The 21664-nt window shown below is 41.3% G+C and overlaps 1 protein-coding gene across 10 annotated transcripts in view; it reads right to left on the bottom strand.

The window, feature by feature from the left end:
* Positions 1 to 21664, bottom strand: part of ANKRD6 (ankyrin repeat domain 6) — a 174186-nt gene that overhangs the window by 55130 nt on the left and 97392 nt on the right. For 6 of the 10 annotated variants that reach the window (XM_073336726.1, XM_073336728.1, XM_073336727.1 and 3 more), the window contains one exon: positions 2687 to 2955. In XM_073336726.1, the coding sequence (XP_073192827.1) occupies positions 2687 to 2806 (120 nt within the window). In that variant the 5' untranslated portion in view covers positions 2807 to 2955. Of the gene's footprint in view, positions 1 to 2686; positions 2956 to 14124; positions 14232 to 21664 lie in introns of all 10 variants that reach the window. The other 4 variants (XM_073336723.1, XM_073336731.1, XM_073336730.1 and 1 more) reach the window with 2 other exon arrangements.

Raw genomic sequence — 21664 nt, 5'->3', positions numbered from 1 at the left:
TGTAGGCCCATTCAAATGTGGAAAACAAATAAAATGGGGAGGATATGAAGCCACATGGATCTAAAATATATATGATCCTCTGCAAATGAAATTTGCTGAATTTTACTTAGCTCTAGAATCAACCTGAACTTGTACTCCAAAACAAATTGAATTTTTTTGGTGGACTGAGACATCCAACAGATTTTATCACCATCACGAACATTCAGTAATAAATCAAACATATATTCAGGGTCAGGTCATAATTTGCACTTCCGTTGCACTCATTGTAACAAACGGAAGTTGTCAATAATTCAAAGTTAGACTATATCGGTACCAAGTCATTATCTACTGATCTCACATTAGAACCATAGTTTACATTAACTAATTTGATGGAGTAGTTAAATCAGCTCCATGGTTACACTGGAATCTATAATGCAGAGCACTGGATTTTTCAGTTGACACTATGTGGAACCTGCATTCAAAATTATAGTGGGGATGAGAGTGTGTAGTGTGCCTGCTGTTCCTTTAATACTTTCCTTACCATCAGGGCACACTACAGATCCAAAGTTGAGTCCTCTTATTAAAAATCCCACCACCATTCAAATATCTTTCTTTAGACAGATCATGACAAGCAGAGATGCTTGGACAACAGAGTCAAAGGAAGAATTTTACTACAGCTTTTTACATTTGCTATGACTATGGCCTATGCACTGAGTGTCACCATATCAACAAGAGGCCATCTGGTTGTGGTCAATAAACAGGAAAAAACCCTGTAAAACTGATTTTCCCACAGGGCACTCTGGCTTTAAAAATAAATAACTATGATCCAAACACGGCAAAGGGAGCATCTCAAAAAGCAGGTGTCATTGATAGATCATTCCAATCCATTTCTACACCTTATCTAATGTATTCACATTTTCTGTTTAAAACCTACCGACAGCCCTTAGAGCTGTGTTGTGGAGGCTAATATTCACAGTCAAATTTTGTGTTCTCAATTGATCCATGAACGTAATTAAAACTAAATATGCCTCAGGGCAGCATTTTGCCAAATACTAAGCTTTTCCCAGATCTGATAGACCTTGCAGGTCTAACCTCACCCACTTCCACCTCCCCAACTAATTTGTATAGTTTTAAAATTCTGTAGCAGACCACAGACCAGCCTTTCCATCTCTCACTCTGTCACATTCTCTCTCCCACCCACCCACTCCCTCTCTCTCCCTCTCTCATGGCTCCTGCCTTACACGCAGTCCTGCAACATCCTAACTAGCTTTGTGACTAGGCAGTAGAAAGCTAGGGGCAAGCCTCATTAGCAAGCAAAGCAGGTTCCAGTGACAACCAACTATATGCAAAATTAGTTGCTGGGGTGGGAGATGCAGTCAGCTCCTTCACAGGCAGCCACTGACCTATTCAAATAAAACATCTCCTCACACATCACTAAGTGTGAGGTAAAAACCCCTGAAGGGCTGGTTGTATGTCTTCTCTTCAGCTCCTAGAAATGTTTTTCTTTTAAATGTTAATGACACTTTTTCACAGAGAATCTTGGCTTGTGATTTATGTGGTGACCACTAGGAAACTTCAGAGGAGGATGGGAGTACTCCAAGTTTTTGTGGTTTAAAATAAAATAAAAAAAGAGGGAGCGAGGGAGAAAACACCATCTTCCATTCGTATTCCTCTCACATTCAGATTTGATTAACAAATATTGAGAAAAATCATTTCAGGCCTATTTGTGTTCAGATTCAAACTCTTCTATATTTAGCTCTCAGACTGAGCAATTTTTCATAGGTCACCTGCACTATTTGCAAATATTATTTATAACATGGTTAGAGCTGGCAGTTGGTTCATTTCAATTGCATTCTTTTTTAAATCTCACTATAAGTGTTGTTATAAGTCCTTTGATACAATGGGCCAAATCCTGACTTTCCAACCCTGGAATAGAAAATGAAGTTTATAATCCTCAACCTTGGAATTGCACTGAGATTGCACATTAAGTGCGGCCAGAGTTTAGCCCATACTATCAAAGGACCTTTCTCTTAAGGAACAATACATGATTACAGCTCAGGTACCTTTATCTTACAAGAATAGGTAGCTTTTATTCCTTCCTCTCTGAAGGATACCCTGAACTTTTTGCAGAGCCTCAAGATTTCCCTTCCCCACCAATTTTCTCCTCTATGGTGATGAATTTTAAAAGCAAAAAGAAAAGGAGGACTTGTGGCACCTTAGAGACTAACAACTTTATTTGAGCATAAGCTTTTGTGAGCTACAGCTCACTTCATCGGATGCTTAGCTCACGACAGCTTCTGCTCAAATAAAGTTGTTAGTCTCTAAGTTGCCACAAGTCCTCCTTTTCTTTCTGCGGCTACTCTGAAACCTGTCATTATTTAGAAGCATGTTCATTCCTCAAAAGTCAAAGCACATTTTAAAAATGTCATTGCACAGGCATCCAGGACAGCACATTTTTCAAGGTCCAGTATGCAGTGATGCTCTGTCTTTTCCCCTTCTTGGAAGCAGAGAAGGAAAATAAATGTATTATTTCATGTTAATGCTGGCTAATAAATGCAGATTTAAAGAAAAATCAAAACACTTCGAATCCCCCCCCATCCCCCCGCATATGTTTAAATTTGTAAAGTAACAAGAACATTATCACAGACAATGGTTTCGGAGTTACACTAGTTCCCAGGGAATTTGTAAAGAGTTTTTCTCTTGTTACCTTGGTAACTGCTACCTTGGCACCCTTGTTGATAAGCTGCACCACATTATCCACTTGGCCTTTGTACGCAGCTATGAGAAGGCGTTCTGAAAGCACGGCGACCGCATCCTGCTGGCTCATGAATTAGGAGAGAAAGGTTTCCAGGGCAAGCAGTGGACAAGTCCCTTCAGTCCAAAACGAAAGCTTCAGATCAGTCCAAACATTGCATGCAGAGGCAAAAAAGGACCCCAGCTCGCTGGATGGGGAAATTACTATTCCATCTTCTGGACCTAGTGATTAGAAAACAAAACTGCCATCAGCAACATTTTACAAACTGAAACACTACAGCCACTCATCACCGAACCTCTGAAATGCTCTTGAATTTTCTTCAGATCAGAGAGCTACGGAAAAAACGATCGCGCATCCTACCGGTGTAACTTGCATTTCTACATGCGACATACAGGATTTGGATACAAAACACCTTCCCTCTTGTTTCCGCTTCAACCACATTGGCATCAAGGCTACAGATAGAATTATGGTCTCATATAGGTACCATCTTCATACCACAGTGAGGCTAGAAAGAATCCAGAGACAATGCACTGTAGAGAATGCATCCTTTTTTAAAGTACTCCAGGGAGGTTATTTGTGAGTCAGATCTTCCCCAGCATTCCCACTCATTCACAAAAGTACTCTGTCTACTGCCTCCTTGATTGACATGCTCACTTTGTTTCTCATAATTTAACCACAAAGTATATTTAAATAAATTCTCCCCTGAAAATTTCTTCCATCTCCAAATTCATCAAGTGTTACACATATCGTAAAATTTGCCTTTGCACAGAATTCCTTGCACTCATCTATCTGTCCACACTTGCAGCCATTGCTAACACAGCGTGCAGCACTGTGCAGATCCTAAGGCAGACAAAGAGCACCAGCACAGAACTTAGACAGCCAACGATGAAGTATATTCAGGACCTCTCATTCAAATTCAAAACTCACAGAATCCATAGGGCTATTTAAAGCCAATACCAGGTGTAGTGTGTATTTCAAATCTTTTTGTTTTTAGGTTACAAGGGAGGAGGATAACGATTCAGTTAACTGAAAAGCATGTCTCTTACAAAGAGCCACATGCTATTCATCAGGAGCAAAGACAGAGTCGTAATAATGCAAGCTACTGAAATAGAAACCACCAGTCTCTAAGTGTATGGCTAACTTTCTGTCAGGCAGCTAGCACATCCACATAAACATAATTTGCACGCCTTATAATCGGCAGTCTTAATACTCAAAACCATATTCCACTGCGTTTCCCTAATGCTGGGGAGAGTCCACAGTCACATGGGTAACCTAGGGCCCTATTGCAAGACAAAATATGCCAGTTTTCATTAATATCACAAACTAATATCTAGGGTCAAAGTACTGTAAATTTTATTATTCATAAGCCAGAAACTTCTCCTTAGATAGAAGACTTTTACAAAATTATTGTTTATAGAAGTCCAGTTGGGGCGGGTGGTGGTGGTGGTGCGGATAGAACTTCACAAAACATAGGTAAGACAGCTCCACACCTCAAGGAAATTATAGTCTATCTTGGACAGACACAATATAAGCCAGGAAGGGATCAGGCATTTAGCTGGTCAGCCGCGATTGGGAAAAGGTGACAATTGGGGGCAGTAAAGGAAGATTATAGCTGCAGCTTTTTTGAATAGACTGGAGAGGTAAAAGGCCCAAAAGGCCAGAAAGTGGGAGATTACAGCAGTCAAGACAAGAGATAACTTAGGTGTGGTTTAGGGTTTTAGGTTGTTGAAATGAAGGAGGAATAGACTTTAGCAATATCAAGAAGGGGGATGGTGGAGCGGTATCCACAGTGAATCAGTTGAAAGGCAGGTAGACATGCAAGATTAGACAGAGTTCGAGAGGTCAGAAATGAAGCGGTACAGTTGATTTGCAAGATGTCATCATAAAGGTGGTAGCACAAACTGTGGGAGCAGCTGAGATTAGCAAGGGGCAGAGCATACAAAAACGTGCAGTGGGGAAACCTACCTATCCCCGTGGAGTCTGGGTAACTAAAGGTGGAAGTCACGCAAATGGTTGTAATAAATAGGCTGGTCTATAAGATCTATCAAATTTATATCTTACCCCCAAGATTTGCTTTTCAAAGCTTAAACAAGATGAACCACCCAGAGCTGTAGCTGCATTGTTAATAACATGTCATTGATGCTTCCACGTTCCTTCATTACTGTTTCTCCTCATTCCCTGTCCTTCATGACCACCTATTTGCTTGCTTGTTAGAATTCCCCCTCAGTTTTACAGTCACTTATTTGTTCCTATCCTTACCTCTAATTTGGCTGCTCATGCGTTTGAGAAAGTTGCACATGTACAACTGTAACTGGTTTTGATCATCTTAAAATATTTATGGCCAGACAATTTATTTTTTCTCCTTTCATAAAAATCAGTGACATCAGTGAGATTTTGAGAGTTTTACAGTGAATCTCTGAGGAAGGCACAATGTGAACATTTTCCCGACAGATGTTTCAAAGGAGATTTACAAAGAAATTCCATGTAGGCATTATGCAAGCTTTAACCACACAGTTAGAAGCCATAGAAATGTTCACAAACACTCAAATGATTTGTGGCTCAGCAGACGCTTAGCACCATCACTTAGTGCAAAGGATCTCACGTTAGTTACCCTACTAGCAAGTAAAACATGAGAGATTGTACTCACTTTTTGGTCTTAGGGTTTTTTCTTATCTTGCTCTCTTTTCTGATTACTGCAGTAAATTCTTTCTGGAAGACACCATTAGCCTTCTCAGCTTGTCATGCTCTGTGATTCTGAAGTGATTTACAGTTATAGCACTGCTGCTATATTGCATTTTCCTTCTTTCCTCTTCCACTGATTGAATCACGTATAAAAGCATATTAAGGAATGGATCCAGCCATCAATTTTTATGTCTTTCTAATGTGCTATTTACATCTCCTAAAGTCATCCTCTCATCTTCCTCCTTTTCAGAAATGTATTGACCTATGAGCTGCATTCCCATGTTCAGACCCTTTATATTTCTTTAGCTGCTATGGACTGCGGATTACTCACAATTCAGAAAAGTATGTTTGATGTAAATAAAGCTTGGATGATCAAGAGACCAACTTTTTCTCTCTCCTGAGGAGAGTCAAAAGAAGCAAAAAGATGGTGAGAAAGGGAAGGGGAACAACCCCCTTATACTTACTCTGACAAGTGACCCTTTCCCAGTGCAAAAGATACATGGAAACTCCACCTCAACAAATCCGCCCCAGCTGGGAGTTACTGCACTAGGGCAGGGAGACATCAGTATATGCCCCTCCCAGTAATATTTAACTCTCTGTCCACCTCTTTAAAATGTTCATATATGCTGTAAATAGAAAGACAACTGCCTAAGTGCTACACTAAAACCCATTATATGCTGTGTTCTCACTCTCAAATTGTGCACAAAGAATTCTGCAATGTGGTTTGTGCTTCATACCAATTCCCTGGTGTCAGTGACCAAGCTCCGAACAATGCTTCCTCATTAAAGAACTGAAGCATGAAACAATTCAAACTTATTGCATCACAAGCTAAAGAAAGTATATGAGAACTTATTTTGGTTTTACATATTTTACATTCACATTCGTCCTCGCTGCATCATTGTATCTAGTATCAGAATACTTACCTTGGGAAGGTAAGCAAAGCAATACCCACTTTTTGCATCAAAGAAAGCCTGCCAGATGTGATGACCACAGATCCAGTAATAACATAGCTCCATAGAGTACTCAGTTCTGAGAACAGTCTTTCCCCCCAGCATCCCTCTCGTCACTGCAGCATCAAAGACGACGGTCCTACTAACATCATGAATTAGTAATTCAGACCCGTAGCAATGACTCAGTGCTATGAATCTTGACAAGGTCTGATATTGATATCCGCAACATGTTCTCAGATTCTACCAAATGGATGACTCAGTCAGTACTGAATGTGCCTTAGGACATTTTTGTATCTGGAAGTGACAAAACAAGGTGCATGGTTGCTCAGTGACAAAGTCAGAAAGCTCTTTGGATTCAGTTTCTCCTATACATAGCCCAAAGAACTGACAAAAATATAGGTTTCTCTGAACCTGTATAGGCCCTCCTCTGTGATCATTACTAGACTAGTTGGTCAGTAACGTTACCTACACAAAGACTCAAGTAGCAAAAGGCATAAGAATGATTATTTTAAAAAAATAGGCCAAATAAGTTTGGAAATTTGTAGAAATATCAAATCTCAGGGATGTTCAAAGGCTGGTGGATGACATCTGGTGATGACATCATTCCATACATACAGCTCACTATCGTGGCACTTTCAGGACATATTGCAAAGATAAACCATTGCTTGATTAATGCTGTTCTAACGTCACCCTAGAGAAGAAGAATCTTTTAGTAGCAATATTGTTCGTAAGAAAATGACAAAAATCACAGGATTTCCTTGCTTTACATTCAGTAGATTATTGAAAAGCTTCCAAAGGAATCAACATATATAAATCCATCAAATATATAAACCCCACAAACACTAAATAAAACAACAAAATAGACAGGATATAACACATGACAACAGGTCATTAATAACGGCGGTCAAGTTAAGTTGCTGTCTAGATAAAAGAAAAATTTCATCTCTAACAAGGAATTTCCGTCGTGCCCATCACCATGATATCAAGGCACATATACTATAAATAAAGAATCACAATTTTTTTTTTCCTGCAATGGACAAACTCCATTCCTCACCTGCCCACCAAAAATGTTCCCAAGTCTTTCAAGAAAAACACCCATCACAACTTCTTGCTATACAGTATAATGAACAAAAAAAGGAGGATTTTAATGCTGCTTTACGTGCAAATCACTACATAACCCAAATTATGGGCTCACTACTGACACTTCCATAATAAAGACCATGCATTTTGCAGCAATATTTTACACTATTAATATTTAATAATCATAATTAGCTCTTAAATGACACTTTACATGCTCATATTGCAATTCTCTTCTTTTGCTCCAATCACTTTCAGTGCAGCATATGTTTCCTTTCCTATTAATATGCACATCAGTGCATTAAAATCTGTACAAAGGTCTCTCTACTCGCTTTCTCACTGTAAATGATTTGATCATATTTTGAACAAAGGATGCAACATAAATAATATTTTGCATTCTGCATATTTATCTGCTACGAAGAATTTGATTTTTTCCCAGCAGCTTACTCATGGGCCGTTCGCTCCCCGGTCTCCTGGATACAGGTATAGCTTTTCAGAGGCGCCAACTTTCTAATTTCCCCAGGGGGTACTCCACCCCTGCTCTGCTTCAAGCCCCACCCCACTACACCCTTTCCCCCAAGGCCCCACCTCTACCCCGCCTCTTCCCCCAAGTGTGCCCTGCCCTTGCTCTGTCCCCTCCGCCCCCAGCACCTCCTGCCCCGCCACCCCCAGCACAGCTGATCCGTGGCAGGCAGGAGGAGCTGGGAAGGAGGGAAGGAGCTGATCGGCAGGGCCCACTGGCTGGCGGGAGGCGCTGGGGGAAGGTGGAGGAGCTGATCAGCGTGGCCACTGGTGGGTGCTGAGCATCCACTGTTTTTTTCCCATGGGTGCTACAGTCCCAGAGCACTCACGGAGTCAGTGCCTATGTAGCTTTTATTTCTTTCTAACAACCATCAAACTTTTGATATTTTAAGGATTCTCCAGGATGTCACATCTTTTCTTCCTTTAACTGCTCTTTTCAGATTCTCAAATGTCTCCAATACAAACTGATCCTGAATGTGTTTTGCAAAAAAAGAGAATACTCTTTCCAAAGGAGGACTTGGTCAACAAATAGTACTATAATGGAAAAATCAAAGTGTAGCAGTGCTATCCAGAAAAAGGCAAAGTGATATGAATTATGGGACAATATACATTTGATTCATATTTTTCTTCACAAGTAGATATATTAATATAATTTATTTGCAGCACATTTCTTACATTGGTGAACATTTTTAAACTAAAGAAAGATGGTGACTAATAAAAATGATTACTCTGGAAAACTAGAGTATTGATCTTATAGCTATTTTCCTCTGTTGTATAAAGTCCACATTTTGAAATGTTACTGTATTGAACAGGATTCCTGTTTTTTATATATACACTGGATTTGGGATTCATCATCTTCTTACAAGTCTAGGACAATCTGGAACATCCGAGACTATTTTTTGTTTTTATTAATTCTTATTAGTTACCCTGGCTGCCAGTCAGTCAGTCTCCCAAAATGTTCACAACTCTTGTTAGGCAAAGTAAATTAAACTGATTTGTGCTACCCTTCTCTCACATCTGACAATTGCTTGCTTCTAAATCAACAGTTAGCCATGCCAGCCACAAACATAAGGAGCCAGCCAAGGCAGCTTCTCCTGCTGCTAGCTGAACTCTTCATCAAATAAGGTGCTGTCATCCTAGCACCACTGTCAGCTTAGTTAAATTTAAGCTCATCTGACTGACAGTTCTCAAATCACACCTTGTTACCACCCACCCCAAAATTGTGAAGTGGTGTCAGCCAAGTCTGAGGGCTTGGCTCCACTTACTTTTTATAGCGCTCTAACTTGCTGGCTCAGGGGGGTGAAAAATCACCCCCCTGAGCGCAGCAAGCCAGAGCGCTTTAAAGCGCTAGTGTAAACAGTGCCCCAGCGCTGGGATCCATGCTCCCAGCACTTGGAGCTAATCCCCTCGTGGAGGTGGATTACCAGGAGCGCTGGGAGACTTCTCTCCCAGCACTCGTGCTCAACCACACTCGCACTTCAAAGCGCTGCTGTGGGAGCGCTCCCGCAGCAGCGCTTTGAAGTTTCCAGTGTAGCCATGCCCTAAACTTTTAAACACAGGCAGACACACATTCAGATGGGATTATATGGGGATCAAGGTTGCAATTTAGGCTATGGCTACACTTGCAGCTGTAGAGTGCTTTGGGTTAAACTAGCCTTCGGAGAGCGTACTAGGGAAAGTGCCACAGTCTGTCCACATTGACAGCTTCAAGCGCACTGGCATGGCCACATTTGCAGCACTTGCAGCGGCACTGGGAGAGGTGCATTGTGGGCAGCTATCCCGGCGTTCAAGTGGCTGCAATGTGCTTTTCAAACGAGGGGGGTTGGGTGGAGTGTGTTGTGTGTATGTGGGGGGAGAGAGAGTGGGTTTTTGGAGTGCTGAGAGTGTGTCGGCATGCTGTCTTGTAAGTCATGCCCCCCCACCACCACCACCCCTGCCTCTCACTCACTCACTCAAAGCAAACAGTAAATGTTTGTCTGATCAGATAAGCAGCCGCTGTCTGAAATGGAGCTTTGAAAGGACACTTCCTATTCCTGCAGCAATTTCACAACAAAGGGAAGAGTGACCACTTGGCTTAATTACAGGTTTCAGAGTAGCAGCCATGTTAGTCTGTATCCGCAAAAAGAAAAGGAGTACTTGTGGCACCTTAGAGACTAACCAATTTATTTGAGCATGAGCTTTCATGAGCTACAGCACACCTCATCCAATGAAGCTGTAGCTCACGAAAGCTTATGCTCAAATAAATTGGTTAGTCTCTAAAGTGCCACAAGTCCTCCTTTTCTTTTCACTTTGCTTAAGGGGATTATGGGAAGTTTCCGGAGGTCAATCAGAGCACAGTAACTTAACTCCTTGTTCACACTGACCCTGGGGCATCTCAGCCAATACGCAACAGCTGTTATCCCTCTCGGGGAGGTGGACTACCAGGAGCGCTCCAGCCAGGGAGTCAAAGTGCTCTACGTGCCTTGCCAGTGTGGACAGGGAGTAAGGTAGAGCGCTCTGGGCGGCTTTACTGTGGTATAATGTGCAAGTGTGGCCAAGCCCTTAAACTCATCACTGAAATGCCATTGATCTTCTTGTACAGACAGCTGCTTCCTCCTCCTCCCCTCACTCCCACCCCCCCACACACTTTATGTATTTTCTTTCTTACCAACCTGACGCCCTGACTTTCATTGCCCTTGGGAAAAACCTGTGTAAGGGCAACATACTCCGCATTGATTCAAGAGCATATTTGTTTATAAATGCTCTGACTGCTGTGCTGCACCTTCCATAATATTCAACGTTATTAGTATTTTATATGTAGCGTTCATCAGGTTATCTTCTTACTATAATTAAGTTTCAAAACTTTGTTTCCCCTCATCTCCTTCAAAACACACACACCAGTGCGCGCACACACTCTTCAAAAGACAGTCTATAAAAGCAAGCTTACCGCTCAGTGAGCATTTTCTAGCCAAACAATACTGATAAAACAAAATACGTTATTTAATACGAAACAGTATGTGTGTGTAAACACACATGTTAGACACTTGGGTGTTCATTTGCGTATTAACAGCCAGAATGTTCTTCCAGCTCACTGCTATTTCACAGAAGTGTTGGGGTCTGAGCCCTGGGAACTGACCCAGACATTTGGTCGGGCTTGAGTGAGAACAGAGCTCTTTGTGCTTTGCATGCATGCAGAAATTCAAGCACAGTGGGATTACTAGATGTTGAGAAATCTCCCTTACTGCCATCATCTTCTGCATTAGATTCGGCTACTGCAAAATTAGGACCTTATCCAACTGCCCCTGAAGTCAATGGCAAAACTCCCACAGAATTTAAAGGGAGCACGATTGGGCCTACATTTTAAAATCCTTTCCAAAATTCATTTCTCTTCCTCTTGCGCCTGCTATTTTGCCCCTGCTTTGTTATTCACAGATTCTTCTCCATGGCAAATTCTCTCATTTGAGTTCTTTGCTTTGCTTTCCTCCAGATGACAAAAATGGTTCTGAAATGAATGAGTTTTATTTCTGGATAAAGTCTCCTTCTGGGAGTGGGTAGTGTATTGGATTAAAGCAATGCTGGTATCAACCTTTCACCTTCAAGAGTCTGCGTTCCAATGTCAAAGTGAAAATGACCACAGTGGTCTTATTCTCTTCCCACTCACTAGTGGACAATAACCCCCACTGAAAAGCTACCTTACAAGTTGATGTAACTCTTCACCTTCTGCAGCCTGCACTTAAGAGAGACCCAGGACAGAAACAGAGGAATGTTGCAGGTCAGGACTGAGGAGCACTGAAAGAGATATGTGGGGAAGCTTGCAAAGCAGTGGTCTGCACCAGCACTATCAATCTTTCACTTTCAAAAGGCCTATCTTTAGCCAATGGTAAAGAAAAAAATAGTAAATTTTGTGAACATTTTAAAAAGTAATGACATACTGGAAAAGATCAGGAGAGAAATATGATCATAGAGGCGTAGATTTTAAGGCCAGAAGGGATCATTATGATAATCTAGTCTAATTTACTATATAACACATGCCATAGGAACTCACCCAGTAAACCCAACATTAAGACCATAATTTCTGGATGAATGAGAACAGATGTGCATCAGTGCAGCATCAGGAGACATTTGACTGTCAGAACAGGAAGAAAGGCTATATCTGCATTCACATTCTTTGAAAGATCTTCCTGATGCCAAAATAGCACTGAGTATAATCTCCATGCCACTGACCTTCTCAAGATCCTATCAGTATCTTGTAAATGGTGGTGGGACAGCCCCAAGAATCCAGCCACAATTAACATCCTTTGATTTCACGTAAAGATGCAATGAATGGGCTATGCCAGCTTAGCGATCCAGGAGTAATTCACTGAATAAACATGAACATCTGAGCTGGTGATTCTAGCCTGGTTCTTTGATGCTAAATCAGATGCAGGTGGAAGTAGTGCTGAGGCAATGCTCACAAGTCCTAGGAAGTGGGCAGATGATTTGCTTTACGGCATCAGCAATTCCTGCCAGTGTTTTCTCGGGGAAATAGAGGTGTTAATATTTATATTAGTACAGTGCCCAAAATGTGCTAGGCACTGTATAAAGATAGTAGCAAGAACCTAAGAGTTCTGAAGGGAGCTCTGCCTGTATCCACAACATGCTGTAGAACTGCAATAGGTTACATAGGCTCTGAGTTGTATTTGTAAACAAGGTGGCAAGAAACTTACTGGAAGGACACAACTGCATCTCATCAGAGAAAAGTTGTTTCACACTGAAACAAAGGACAGGAATATGTGTAGAGAGAGAAAATTAGTGATTTTTTCATTGGCACTCTTTCCTGGGACTAAAGATATTTGTTGAATGATGCTTGCTCCATGACCCAGACTGCTCTCTGGATTGGTCACATTTGTCAGATGATCAACTTTAGATGAGAATACACCTCACCGGTTGTAAACTAGTGACTGAAATTCAGAGGGGAAGTGTCTCTAATATATTTTAGAAGTGGACAGTTTTGCATTAGGTGTGGCTCATGGTGTTAGATTTAAAAAAGGAAAGTGCTGAAATGCACTTCTAGTACTTCCAGAAGCGATAGTACTGGAAGTGCTGGAACACCGTTACAGTTCCCAAAAGAGTGCCGGAATGGTGTTCTGGAGCATTCCAGCATGACTCAAGCCCTGATCATATCCAACACAACACAGCATTTCTAGTGGTGTCGCAGTGTATGATGTCATGATCAAGATAAGAGAAAGCACAAACATTCAGCGAGCTGCCACACCTTGGGAAATTCTGAAATGAGAGAGCAAGAAACCGAATGTGTGTCAGTGTGGAAAGTTTTCAGAGTAACAGCCGTGTTAGTTTGTATTCGCAAAAAGAAAAGGAGTACTTGTGGCACCTTAGAGACTAACCAATTTATTTGAGCATAAGCCATCCGATGAAGTGAGCTGTAGCTCACAAAAGCTCATGCTCAAATAAATTGGTTAGTCTCTAAGGTGCCACAAGTCCTCCTTTTCTTTTAGTGTGGAAAGTGTATGTACACTTTTCTGTCCAAAGCAGCAGTTATATTAGAAGTCAATGTAATAATAATTCTCACTGATGGAACTGGATGTGCTCATTCTCCCTCACCTTCACTTTTCACTGAGCAGCTGTCTGTCACTGCTGAACAGAAAAACTGTGTAGATAATTCAAATGATCGTCTGTTTTAGGGCCCTATTAGATGTTCATTGATGTCAATGTATTTTGGATTAGGCCCCTAAGCAGTAGGTGACCTACTGGCAAGTGAACTAAAATCTTCTCTGAATTGATCCTAATATAACAACATCCAACCCTCATTTCTGGAAACAGAGCCTGGCTATTACATTATACAGTTCATGTGATGCCCAGTGTCTTGGATTATACTGTAGGAGGGAATACTGAAGGAATACTGGATGGCTCAGGGGGTTTGCTCATCTATTATAGAATCATTTGCCCCTAGGTCACAGGTTCAAGTCCAGGCCAGGTTAATAGCAATCCAAAATTATCATCTCATGGCTGCGTAGGGTCCTAAGCCAAAATAATTGAAGGTCTCCATTCAGCTCCAAGTAAAGAAGTGACCATAAGTCAAAATACAGCACCACAACATACATTAATTGATACCCTTGTAAGTAGTTTCAGCAGACAATCAAAGAAGCCAGCCTTGAGGCTAGACTAGTTTATCACCCTTACCTGTTGCCCTGTGGGTCAGGGCTGAGGTACATTGGCATGGAAATGAGGTTGATAGAGGATTTGAAGATTGCAGTGCTGTACAGTAGACATTCACTTAATTCTTTTCCCTAAAATAACACATAAGATCATGACTACCCTTGATGTATTTATGCTGTGTACCACACTCAGTAAATACATTAACACAAAGCATTAAGAGGTGATGTAAACATCAGGATGTCCATGACATTGCAAACTATCTGTACCAAAATTAAAGTAACACCTCTGTTATAAATGTTAATTGGAAACCATTACTATCTGTTGTTCTCTCATTAAATGTTCCAAAGGAATTCTAAATCTTTGAGCCTTAACCAATCTTTTATAAAAGCAGCATAATAAATTCTTCTTATTGTCTTTTTTCCTGGACTTATATCTTTGATCTGAAAATCTGGGTATCCCCTTTACCTTGTGATGTTCACCTCAGATCATGCAGCGCCTGAGGCAAAATTCACAATGCTTGAGAAGTACTAACTTAACACTAAAAAAAGAACAGGAGTACTTGTGGCACCTTAGAGACTAACACATTTATTAGATATGTTAGTCTCTAAGGTGCCACAAATACTCCTGTTCTTTTTGCGGATACAGACTAACACGGCTGGTACTCTAAAACCTATCTTAACACTGCATTTCCTGGATTTCTAACTTTTTATATTTTTTTGACTAGATTGTCTGAGAGGTAATATTCCTGCAAATCATTGATATATGCCTGCAACTTTAACTTCAACTTTATTAAGTTTGTGTGTGGGAATGTAGGTATACTATTAAGTGAGGTGACATTAACAGTAACTACTGCCAAAAATAAAACTTCTGCTCTTCTGTGATTTGACTTTCATTGTCACTGTGGCAAGTTGTCTGTCATGTCTTTGTGACAAGCTATAATATGATCCTTTTGGCTTGTCATTCACTGCTACTACACTATAACTCACCAAACAGAAGATTTCGTAAAAGTAATATTTCAGAATTGTGTACGGGTTATTCTATAATTATCTAACGTCTTAGGACGATTTACTCATGGTACAAGGTGTTTACAGTCATTAATAATCCTTGTGATGTTTTCTCCCTCTGACTGCCAGTCACTTTATTATCTCTTTCTAATTTAGGCCTTTCCAGTGGAAAGCTAGTAGTTACTGGATCTTTAGACAAAGGAAAACACTAGGAGCTGTCTCCACAGATTATATTAATGTCTTACCTTGGGCAGATACTCATTATTCATTAGTACATATTGGAGGCTCAGAGTCAGGGATGTACCAGTGCAAACTGGATTGGGGGCTTATTTCGCTGACAGACACTCCTGTTGCACCATAGAGCAAATTACATTTTCCATCTAATTTTTTATTTTCAAAGCAATTCTCTACTCTGCTAACCTCAGGATGAGGTATCTCAAGCACTACTTCTTTTGGCGTTGCTGCTCTTTACTCTAACACACGCAACCGTCCAGCCAGTACTCAAGAAATCTGCATTCATCACTAGTGTCCCAGTACTGTCAACCTGAAGCATTCAAATATCGTAAGTCAGGCCCTAAAAACATGAGAAAAGGAGTACTTGTGGCATCTTAGAGACTAACCAATTTATTTGAGCATAAGCTTTCGTGAGCTAAAAATCAAGAGATATTGGAAAAAATAAATTTGGAGTTATTTCTATTTGCCCTCTGTTTGCCCTTCAAGTTGCACTTGCTTAATGTTTTCAAGTTTTTCTCCACCCCCACGAGGACTTGAAACGTAATTTCAGCTTTCATTTAAAAAAGAAAGTATCATGCAATGACTTTCATTCCAGAAGCTGGGGCATTCAGAACAAACACCAAACACTGTGATACTTACAATACATTCACAAGAGCTGGCAACACGGAATTCTTGCAAATTACCACCCAGTTTCTGACCTTCCTTTCCTCAGCAAACTAACTTGAGAAGATATACAAGAACTGGTTACCTCCCTGACTGCCAACATCCTGAATGCCTCCCAGTCATTCCATTGCACATACTCAGCATTTGATGCTATACTGGATGGCTTCCTCCTGTCTTTCAACAACATTACACCCATCCTCATCCTACAGGACTTGGTCACAGCATTTGATACTGTAGACACTCCTGCCCTGCTTCCAAGAGGCTGCAGGAGTGAATGACAATGTGTTGCAATAGCTTGGTCTTTCCTTGATGACTAAAATGAAAGAATTCTTACAGACAGTTGTTCATCCATGACCAGGCCCTCACCTGCATCCTGCATGGTTCAAATCTCTCTCCCTCCCCATTCAATATTTACATGAAGCCACTGGGAGAAATTAGTGAGACATGACGGGCTGATGTGCCAGCCAGTAGCATGTGAATGACACCCAGCTCTACACCCCCCTTTTATCCAACATTAACAGCAGCCTCCCCCAGCTTTCCAAATGCCTGGCTCAGGCCAGCACTTGGTTGAAGGGCAGCTGGCTGAAACTGAACTCCGACAAAACTGAGGTGATGCTGGTAAGAAAAGAACAGTGTTTTGAAAAGCTCCCCTTCACTACTACAGGCCCCACCAGAAGGGATCTGCCCTCAGACTGTTAGCCCAGTTCATAGCCGTGCGGGTCATTTTGGATTTTGCACTGCACTTAGACACTCAAATAGCAATGGTGGCAAAGAACACCCATTTCCACCCATGGCTAGCTAGAACATTACCCCTGATTCTTTCAGGCACAGATTGGCCATGGTTGTCCAATAGCTCGTTACCTCCAGGCTCAACTACTGTTCCTTAGAATGAGGAATGAAACTCAATGTCCTGAGGAAACTACAGCTAATCCATAATGCAGTGTCTCATCCACTCATGAATACAGGCTACTGGGAACACATCATCAAAATCCACTACTCCCTACACTAGCTACCCATTGAACACAGAATCCAGTTCAAGGCTGCAGTATTGATTTTCAAAGTCCTGCATGATACTGACCTTGGTTATCCAAGAGATTGCCTCTCTTTCTGTGATGACCACCTCATATGATAGCTTCACTCCACTAGAAAATTAAGCTTTCAACAAAAGAGGGGAATACTCATATCCTCAGGAGAGAGAACTTTTAGATTAGCTGGGCCAAGACTCTTGAACTCATTTCCAGATGAAATATCACAATCTTGTCTGCGTACAGAATTACATGAACTCTCTCAAAACACATCAGTATTTCTCAGACTATGCATTGTGCGTGTATATAGGCGTGCATGCACACACATATACCCTACCAATAACCTTTAAACTTGTTACTGTTGGTTGGGCTGGAAAAAGGAGATCTTTCTGTATCCAAGTTCATTTTCCACAGAAGGCACTCAGAAACCAGCATGATGGGACACCGTATAAAAATGAAGAAAACTAAAGATAGATAACAAATGCTTAATATCGAAATCTTGTCAAAGATTTTTGACTGTTCTATGTATTTTACTCTGCCATTATTCCTGGCTGCTTATGAGTTTTTTGTATTAAGTTCCTGAATTAAGAGTCACCCTACGGAAGAGCCTTTTCAATACAGTCATTTTTTGCATATTTAAATTAGCAAGGCAAAACAGTATCATGGCAAAGGAATAACGATCACCATGTCAGCTATCAGCCATATAACAGGGACCATGTCGTAGTTTTCTTTTCAACACAGTAATAAGAACATTTATTTTACATTTCACGGATATCATCCTTCCAAAACAGAGTGAGATTTATTAACTCTTTTCTGCCCTGGATACAGGAAGAATGCCCATGCCCGTCAAGTAAGCGAATGGCTCCAGTAAAAACTTTTTCCTTTACTTCACTGGATATTTCATACTCCTCAAGAAAAAGGCTTTATATGTTGGTCCAAATCTAACCACCACAAAATGTGTTCTCATTTTTTCTCCGATGTCCATGAAATGATCAGATACAATTGTTATTTGGAGAATCAAATCTAACTATGAAGAAAATCTGCCATTCCAAGCAGAACTAAAGAGCATGGCTATCCCAGAATTTTAAATGTACTAGACTTCTAGAGAAAGGAGTTTTCTCAGATGAGTGACATTATGTATAGAATCACACTGAACCTCAGAAGATCTCAGATCGTGGACACCTCACAGTCCAAAATAACTATTTTAAAAATATGTTGGTGGGAGGTGTGATACTTTTTAGCTCCCCACCACTACATAACAGCAGCATCAGTGAAACACCATTGCAATGTCCTTTTTAGGAACGTCACCTCTCAGAGGCCATATGTACATAAAGTCAGAAACATGACATTCTTCCACACTCCTGAGTGCAAATATGTAGTAATACACCATGTGTTTAGCCCAAAAACCTCAATATTTGAAAGGTATGGGTAACCTTGCTCTCACGGCATCTTGCAGGGATCATAGTTGAGACATATGCCTCACGTAGAGGTCCCGTCCAAACCAAGCATGGACATCCCCATTAGAAAGTGGTACTATAACCCATTCAGTAGAAGCATAGTTTCATTTTTAACAACAGTGATTGGGGGGTTAGGAAATTTTATTGCGGAATAGCACACTTTTCTTGAAGCTAGGAAGTCCTGCATAGACGAGACTATGGATCAAAGCTTTTGACCAACTTTTAGACAATTTGAAGAAAGGGTCACAACACTTAAGAATAAGCCACATACAGCAAGGCAAAAGTTACAGGAAGTTGGCATGCCTGCCACCCTTTCTCCCGTCCTTAGCTCTCTGCAATAAACTATAAATTATGAGGACGCATATTTCTTAAATCAAACTTGTATCTGACTGGCTCCCATTACCACTTCCCAGCCACAGCCTTCATCAGTCATATCTCCCCCTCCATTTCGTACTGATTTAAGCACACAATCCTGCTTCAAATGTGTAGCTAGCAGGCCTATCCACTGCAATGCACTCACCAGCTGAGTAGTCAGGATTATTAGTGGGGGCTGTGATGCTCTGTACCTCGGGGGAACACCCAGCACCCCCATGTTCATCCTTCTAAAATGATTGTGTGGTATCCAATGCAAAGTTTGTCATGTTGGGTGTCTTCGGAAGGCTCACGATGCACTGAGCATTGTTGTTACAATGATGTTATAGTAATTGTTGTTACAGTAATGTTATAGGTTATAATTTCATGTATATAGTTATGAGGCTGAAAAGGTATCCTCATGGCTTAAAGCAAGTCCAGGCAAAAACTCTCCAAGAGCAGAGCAGCAGTTCACACCTCATCAGGGCATGTATGGGACAAACCCAGCCCAGCCTCACAGGAAGAAAGGACACTGGCCTAGGCAACAACAAAGGATCGGTTGGACTCTCGAGTGAGTCACCCCCCTTCCTTTGGTCAGTTTGGGACTGCGATGAGGTAATGCTCATCTGACTCTGAAGGGGGGGGAGGTGGCAAAGCCAAGAGGGAAGAAAGGACATGATGGAAGGGAGAGACATTTGCCATGCTCTCTCTCTCTCTCTTCCACCTCCATCTACAGACACCACCAAGCGACTGAAGCGCTGATCAAAGGGGCAAGCCTGCCTGAAGGGCAACCAGCCAGCCTGTGATGAGAAGCATCTAAGTTTGTAAGGGCATTGAAAGCGTTAAGATCAGCTTAGAATGCGTTTTGCTTTAATTTCATTTGACTAAATCTGACTTGTTATGCTTTGATTTATAATCACTTAATATTTATCTTTGTAGTTAATACATCTGTTTGTTTATTCTATCTGAAGCAGTGCGTTTGGTTTGAAGTGTGTCAGAGACTCCCCTTGGGATAACAAGCCTGGTACATATCAATTTCTTTGTTAAATTGATGAACTCATATAAGCCTGCAGCATCCAGTGGGCATACCTGGACACTGCAAGACGGAGGTTCCTAAGGTTGTGTCTGGAACCAGAGATATTGGCTAGTGTCATTCGGTTACACAATCCAAGGGGCAGCTTACATGCTAGAGGCTGTGCGTGAACAGCTCAGGAGTGGGAGTTCTCACAGCAGAGCAGGGTAAGGCTGGCTCCCAGAGTCAAGGATTGGAGTGACCTAGCAGATCACCAGTCCAGATAACACCAGAGGGGAACGTCACAGGGGCATATCTAGGGCTGCAAACTTTCTAATTTCAGAAAACTGAACACCCTTGCCCTGCCCAGTGCCCTGCCCCTTCCCCGAGGCCCTGCCCAGCCTGAGGCCCCACCTCCGTTCACTCCATCCCCCTTCCCTCTGTCGCTTGCTCTCCCCCACCCTCTCTCACGTGCTCATTTTCACTGCAAGGCCCAAACAGGTATATTTATTGTTTTGACAGCCGTATTATGCAAAGTTCAGGTTTTATTTATTACAGGGTGCTAGAGCTGGAAGCAAAATAGTCAAAAAGGGTAACTTAAAAAAAAATGAAATTTCACAAAGGTTTTCACGATTCTTTCCCTCCCCTCTTCCCCATTTTTCATAACCAGCTCCATGTTTTTTGTTCACTAAAGTTATTGTAATTTTATGTGTGGACTTAGGACCACATGTTATCACAGCTGCAATGGGTCCAATAAAGGCCCGCTCCCGAAGCCCAAATACAAATCCATAGAGCACAACCACAGAAAGGCACACCTGGTCAGTGTGCTGACCGGAGCCATCAGGATTCCTTTTCGACTGGGTGTTCACCTAGTCACCCTAGGCATATCTGCAGGACACAGTTACTTATCAGGTAACAATTTCTTTTTAGTATCTGAAAGTTAGTAGAATAGGCAAGTTCTGTAGGTGATTCTGGGGATTCATCTTCTTGGGAATCATGGGGCTCTGACGTTTTGCACATTTTCAAACACTAGGAAGCTCAGGGGAAGGGATTATAGGTTTGCCTACTTGCTTTCAGATGACATCTGTCCAGTGGCTAAGATCGAGAAATTTGTTGTGCAACTTAGGTAATAAAATACTGATCTCAGCTTCCAGGACTCACACATACTCTTCAGAGGAGGCTTCACTAATGTTTCTAGTCTCTACCTTACTCATTATATTTGCATTCCCCTCGCCCCATTTCCCCCAAAAAGTTTACAGTAAAGAGAGACAGTAAAGATTACATTTACCTTTCCATAAACACCCTTCAAACAATAAACAGAGCTGGTGGATGAGAAAAACCAAAAGAAAATACAGATAAAACAAAACTAGTAGGTATTTCACAGCTCATTCTGTAGCTAATGCCCTGTACTATCAGCAATAAATCAATTTCTAGCCTGACAAGTCTTCTAGATCCTGAACAAAAAAATCCTATTCCTTACCTCTCTTTAAATGAAATGAAGTATGCAGCTTTACACACTGCTTTAAAAGAAACGGTTTCCAAGGAAATACAGGCCAATAGTGGCTTTTATATGCAAGGACTAAGCAAATTAAATGGACTCAAAGTGGTTTACAGCTTCTTGTAACGTGTGTGTGTGTGTGTGTGTATATATACACACACATACATACATACACACACACATACTGAATATGCCACAACTGATAGGAATCTTCTCCAGCCTTTCATCGTTCTTAGTAAAAATACTCTACCTCTACCCCTAGGAGTGCAGCATCTATTAGGGAAACCATGCTGGCCAAACTGATCATTTATATTTGTTAC

The sequence above is a fragment of the Lepidochelys kempii genome, chromosome 3, assembly GCF_965140265.1.
Source record: "Lepidochelys kempii isolate rLepKem1 chromosome 3, rLepKem1.hap2, whole genome shotgun sequence".
In the NCBI taxonomy this organism is placed as follows: domain Eukaryota; kingdom Metazoa; phylum Chordata; order Testudines; family Cheloniidae; genus Lepidochelys; species Lepidochelys kempii.
The sequence above is the reverse complement of the archived record's forward strand: the minus strand, read 5'-3'. Positions and strand labels throughout refer to the sequence as shown.